General features: G+C 42.1%; 2 protein-coding genes across 4 annotated transcripts in view; one reads left to right on the top strand and one right to left on the bottom strand.

Annotated features, from left to right (window-relative positions):
- LOC103387325 (zinc finger protein 883) overlaps positions 1-1,847 on the top strand; it is a 6,120-nt gene extending 4,273 nt beyond the window's left edge. For all 3 annotated transcript variants that reach the window (XM_008321915.3, XM_025060653.1, XM_025060652.1), the window contains exon 3: positions 1-1,847. This exon is cut by the window's left edge and continues 1 nt beyond it. In XM_008321915.3, the coding sequence (XP_008320137.1) occupies positions 1-193 (193 nt within the window). In that variant the 3' untranslated portion in view covers positions 194-1,847.
- stox1 (storkhead box 1) overlaps positions 1,649-6,471 on the bottom strand; it is a 24,170-nt gene continuing 19,347 nt past the window's right edge. The window contains 2 exon segments of the mRNA XM_025060651.1: positions 1,649-3,995; positions 4,820-6,471. The exon segment at positions 4,820-6,471 is cut by the window's right edge and continues 48 nt beyond it. Coding sequence (XP_024916419.1) covers positions 3,842-3,995; positions 4,820-6,471 — 1,806 coding nt within the window. The 3' untranslated portion in view covers positions 1,649-3,841.

Raw genomic sequence — 6,471 nt, 5'->3', positions numbered from 1 at the left:
ACAATCACCGCAACAGCAACCGCAGCAGTACAGCCCCATTCCCATCCCCACAGTTAAGGCTTTTTCCAACAACACTTTCCAAAAACAGCACATTCTGACCGGTGAGAAACCGTATAGGTGCTCTCAGTGTGGAAAAGGCTTCAACCATTCATCCTCTCTCTCCAGACATCACAGAATCCATGTGGATCAGTGAGCATTAGTTCGTCGTATCGTCGTAGTATCGTCCTATCACCACGAACCCTGTTCGACTCCTACCATTGTTTGTATTAGTTACATCACACCAGGAAACATCAGAACAGTTTCTAAAGATCTCATCAGCTTAGAAGCGATGCAGTAAAGGATAAATGGACTGTGATGAACGAGTCTCCAAAAGAAAATGCTATGGTCTGAGGAAGCCTATAATTGATAGTTTCAGTGGGTCTAGAGAAGCCTCTGTTCTTGGGATTGTGACACATCTTCAAGTTTATTGGTGAACACTTTTTTAAAAAAGGAAAAAAAAGATTTCAAGATAATGTTAAAAAATTGTTACTTGGGGAAACTATGCTTCACCCTGCTGGTTTTCTTTCCTCCATAGAATTCCCTTCCAGTACTTTCATCTTAGCTGCAAGGCTCAAGGCTACCAACATGAACAGAACCAGAATTACGTTATAGTGGAAATAGTTATTTTTCACAAACATTATTCACAAAGCAAACATTGAAAATCCAGTGTAAATACTCAATGATTTTCCTTTTATATATATGTATAGGTGACTAGTGTGCTGTTCCAAACTATGACATTTTTGATAGTAAGACTTGCTTGTCTCCTTTTTTTGTTCCTTTTACGAATTTCATTTGTTTTAAGTGATGGAGACAAACTTGTTGCAAGTGTTTTGTCATAGTTTGTTCCTAAATTGGGGCTCAACCAAACAGGAGCCATTGTGTATATTTATGTCTACTAGGGGTTAACACTGCTGCAGAGACTGTACAGAGAGCAATACTGGATGACATCCTGATTCTATTATGGCATGTAGTTCAGCCATAAAATGCATAATAGAAAATAAAAACCTTCTGGGTAGCATATAACAACAATGTGTCCTGATTATTTTCCCTTTGCGCTGGACTTCAGTGCCAAAAGGAACTAAAATGCAACATCACTCTTTTTTTATATTCATGGAGACTTGTCAAATACCTGTGTACAGAATAAAATGAATGCTCATTATCTGCAGATTGTCAAAATTTGACCATAAAATAGTTTGTGTATACTAAAAGACTACATTAAAAACATTTTACAACTTTCTTTTCCAAATCCAAATGAATTGTGCTCTATATACTGTTCTGTGTAAAATATCTTTTACAAACTGATGTATTTTTTTAGATAAGGCTTGGATTATATGAAAGGGAATGAGAGATCTACAGTTTTTATGGGAGTGAGCATTATAGTGAGCAATATTCAATATTCATTTCTTTTTCTTTGGATATCAATTGTGCTTCAAACTGTAGCATAGCTTTCTTCCTTGTGTTAGATAGGTGCCTTATTGCATGCGATGTAGAAATGTATGCTAAGCTGTTCTTCGAAAAGAGAGGTTGGCGTGTTCAGGAGTCTTCTTTTGTTGCTTATGTTCGTACTAACTTACCCGATATTTTAATTTGATGTCATTGAATCGTTTTGCTTTCATGTATATTATCATGTGTTTACACTGTTACATCACATTGTCTTTGTCCCAGCTCATTATTTTTGTCAATAGCCTCATTGTGGAGAGGTAAGGTTGTAAATGATCCATATAGGCTTCTCTTAAGGGTGAAAGATGTTAGACCATTTCCCAGTTTGAGTGGCACATTTATGGATAAATAAAGGCTGTTGACTCTCATACAGTGTGTGCTTATTGGAGTACTTTTAATTAATGGAGCAGCATAACATTTGGATTATAAATCGCCTTGTCAGAAATTAATAATTTTGTAGATTACGTGTGTGAGCAGTTAAGACCTGTGATTATCACAGTTAACAATATAACCAGGGCTAGGTGGACACCTTACTACTTATATCATAAGCTCAACGGGATAAGGTTAAAGCGGTACCTTGTGCACTTCGAGAAATGTCCACATGGTGTCACTGTTGACTTGGAAAATCGTCACTAACGGGGCTTGTTATTATAAACGCTTTGGCTTGAAACCACAATTTACCTAAATCTATTAAACCCGAATATCCACTGCAAATGAGTGTAACTGTTGACTTTACCTTAAATGGAAATGTCTTCTTAAAATGGCCTGTGAAAAAAAAAAGTACAAACATTGTCAGTAAAGTGTCTGTTTCCCCTCACTTAAAGATATACCACGTAGGCTCACATTCCTTCACAACTTGAGATCATACGTGAATTGCCTGTAAAGGTGCACACCTCAGGTTTGGATCAGTTGTCACTATAACCTTCAGAGATAATCCAGTATTATCAGACCTCAGGGTGTAGGATAGTGTCTGGTTTACATTAGGACTGGGCCTTAGGTTCATTTAAAGTGTCATCATATGGGGTTTCACTTCTTCATTTTCAGCACACCAGCAAATCATAGGCAGTGGATCTGTTAAGCAACGAGACATTTTATTTCTGGTAGAACAGACTGGGACGGGGGTTTTACTGGCATTGAGTGGGTTGGATAGGGTGACTTTAGGTCATTCAGTATAGACCAGGACATAGCACAGAAGGTCAAGACTAAGATTCAGCTCCCTGTCGTGGTAACTCCAACACCTGAATCCTGTGCATTTTTTAAATATACCACCTTAGTTAACATCATTGTTTAAATATTTACATTAACTACACACCCTCCTTTGCATTTAAATGGGTTTCTACTGTCCTGTCCCTGTAAGCAGTCTGCTCACAGGGACAGGCTGCCTCTCTGTGGACAGCCGGCTGATGTATCCAGTCACCCTGAAAAAAAAGAACATAACTTTAAAAGCCTCAAGCATTGACTGTTATAACAGCTGAAACCAGTACTGCAGTGACTGATGGGAAGGAGAACTGGCGTTAGGAGAAGAAGAAGTTACACAAAGTAACACGTCTGGGCCCAGTTCTAAAAAAAATAAAATAATGATGCCACTGACCTGATTTAAGCAATGTCGTTTCATATCATTTTCTTCATCGTCGCTGCATGCTGTTAGCCCAGACAACAACTCATTTCAAGGAGCGTTTTTCATTGCAGCTGCAGATTGTTTTTTTTTTCAAGCTAAAATGATTTACTACATTTAACGTGAACTAACCCCACAACAATCATCCTCCAAATCACTACACCGAGTCACCATCAGTATTATGTATTTATTTTAATTAACCACATGTGTTTCATCCTATAATAAAAACACAGAGGCCGGTACAACCATTGGATACGTTTACAAAATGACTATGAGAGCAGAGATCATTATTGCATCCTGGAGTAAATATGTGCCAACACTAAAAAGTAGCAGCCCCTTCAGTCATGTAGAGGATAATTACATTTCGCTAAGAAAGTCCTGTAGTGTATACTACGTCACATTATTGCTGTTATGCACATTTTGAACGAAGAGATGCGGAGGTAAAACTACTTTGATGTCACAAAATTAGCCGATAGACAGCACATTTAAAAAGACATGCAGGGTAATTCATGAATAGATTATATCATAGGCATATTAGCTTTAAAATTACTTACAAAAAGTATTCTGTACAACTGTACACAGAGCCCTGGTATGTTGTCATCAATTTGTGGAGGTAGGCATCGACATGTGAACGCTTCTTACTTGATATGTTTCCGACTGCATAGAAGTGAAGGTTCAAACACTACACAGTGTCCCAAACTGTTGTATAGGGATGTGAAAGCTCCTGAGTGGAGGCTTCAGCTTCACCTACACGTTCATGACCGGAGTCAGCTGCAGCAGAGAGCTCTGTGGGCGAATGGTGCTGCTCTTTGAGTGCAGTTTCTCCAGGTTTTGTAAAAAGCCCCGTCTCTTCAGACCCTCCAGGATGACAGTGTTGCTGGAGGCCAGACTGACTCTGTTCCTGCGGGGGAGACAAAAAAGGGTGGGGGCAAAGGGTTGACATTTTCTGTAAATAATAATTGACCACGGTGACGTGTTTGTAAAATTCCAACAGTCCACCCTATAATTCAAGGTGCACAGCAAGTTCAATGTCTGCATTTTTGGACGTTTCCTCTTCTTTGATAACAGCAAAAGAATTTAAGTGCTGCACAGCAATTAGGACAATTATCAAAATGGCTCCCTCATGTCCAAACACTGAAAGCTATAACTGGCCACAAGGTGTTTGTTCAGCTTTATTGCAATTCACATATGAGGAAAAAACACAAAGTGGGCAAATGACGAGCCTCAGACATGTAACCTAAAGGTTAACTAACCTCAATTTGGTGTTTATTTTACATTCCTCTGACGCTTCACTTGAATTGGGGAGAGAAAGGGGGTGTGTGGGTGGGGAGGGGGCAGAAAATCAGCTCAGCTCACAGGAGAAGAAATGAAGCAAAGGACTTGATAATCAGTAAAAGAAGAGACATATGTTATTCTACAGAAAAAATTGTCATTGCTCCACAATGTCTTTTTTTTTTTTTTAATTTCAACGTTGATAAACCAACTAGCAAAAAGTCCAATTGTATCCTAACACACTGTCTAATACTGTATGTCTGTACAAAGACATGAAATTACACTCCCAAAAATCACGCACATTCTAGATTTGGGGACATTTTATTTAATTGTGTCCACAGAGAGCTGCTGTTAATATGTGGGAGACTTAAAAACTTCTGGGAGGCATGTGATTCTAACTTTTTCAGTAGGTAATGACAAGGAATTTAAGCAACTGAAAAGTGCAGCACTCACCTAGGAGAATCTATGCCGCTGTCTCCTGTGATGCTCTGGTTTTCTCCCAGTTCCACTGCTTCACCCATTTCTGCCCTACTGGCTCCACTGGGGGTAAGAGCCAGAACGGCTCTGTGGGTCTGAGGATTCACTTTCTCCTGCATCTCCTCAAGGTCAGCTGCCCAGTGAGCAGATTCCCCGTCGCCTTCGTCGGCCGACTTTCTGACAGTCTCTGAGTCCGACTCTATCTCGCTCGTCTGGCAGTAGTCGAAGATGCTGCTGTCTGCCACTTCAGACAGGTCGGGACAATCCAAGTCAAGATTGATCTCACTGGGTCTTTCTGCTCGGACTGATGTAGCCTGCCTGGGGCTGGGTTTGCTCACTGGCGATCTAGTCCTACGGTGAGAAGGTTGGGGCTCCCAGCCGGTCTCTCTAGGTCTGACAGAGCTGAGGGAAACTGAACCCACTGTTGCTGAGGGAATGAAATCTTGTAATCTGCCTTCCTCTGAATCCTGCTGTTGGTCAAAGTGTGAATCTAACAAGTGGCTGTGCTGCCCCTGGTACTGCAAGTCAAATTCATGGTTGCGGTAAAGCAGCTGGTGGATGTGGTAGTCAGGTACACGTGTCCTGTACACATTTGCAGCATCAAAAACCTCGTCTTCATTCAGACACAGAGAGCTGCAGGCGTCCTCGTCCTCTGGCTCGCCCCCTCTCTGATACAGTCTGTAGTCGTCTTCGATGAGCGCATCAGTGTCCGTTACTGTAGGGGTGCTGTCAGTCGTCAGCCCCGGTCTCTCTGCCAGGCTCACGGCCCTCTGGACTCGGTTACCGACAGTGACAGGTCTGAGCTCCTGTTGCTCCTGAGGGGCTGTGGTATCACAGGTGGGCTGAGGTGAGAAGAGCTCATCAGTGCCCTCTCTCTGTGGGTTCAGTCTAAGGGAGTGTTTCCGCTGCAAAGAGGGTTTGTCCCAGGATAATCCTGTGTCACACTGAGGTTCATTGAGAAGTGTGGGAAGAACGCTCTTGGAGTTTGAGTATTGCTGAACTCTATGGAGACCATCGTCCATGGGTGGGTTGTGGTCTGCCACACTGCTGTAGTCCACCTCCTGATAAGGCGCTTTATTACCTGGCCTTTCCCAGCTTTTCTTGCAGTTCTCCTCCCTCTGATGTCGGACTTTGTCATCTATCCGGAGAGTACTGTTCTTTGGGTAGGCTGAGCTGTAGTCCAGAGGCAGCTCCTTGTTCAGCTTTCCTTCTGCTTGCAGCAAACGATCAACACCCAGGTCCTTCTCATGTAAATAATCACATCTATTGTCAGATGTAGGAGAATTTCCCGCAGCTTCTCCGTCGCCGCTGTTTACTTTGGCCCGATGTGGGTCCCAGGATTTCGAGCGATGACCTATCCTTTCTTTCCTGCTCGCGCTGGAGGCCGTGACCTCTTTCACGTCTCGTCTTCTATGTTCTCTGTTGACAATGTCGGGAATTACAGCGTCAGCCGTGTCTTTGATGGTTTCAGTCTGGAATGGGTTTTCAATGCGTTTCTTATACAAAGTTTTCCCTTCAACAACGCCTTCTTCCACTTGATCTGGTTCATCAACAGGGATTTCCACTCTTAGCCGAGTAGGAATCAAATCTTCACCCTCTGGATAACTGTCCACACATATGGGAACCTT

Source organism: Cynoglossus semilaevis, chromosome 12, assembly GCF_000523025.1.
Source record: "Cynoglossus semilaevis isolate Cse_v1.0 chromosome 12, Cse_v1.0, whole genome shotgun sequence".
Taxonomy (NCBI): domain Eukaryota; kingdom Metazoa; phylum Chordata; class Actinopteri; order Pleuronectiformes; family Cynoglossidae; genus Cynoglossus; species Cynoglossus semilaevis.
This window is presented reverse-complemented; position numbering and strand designations above follow the sequence as displayed.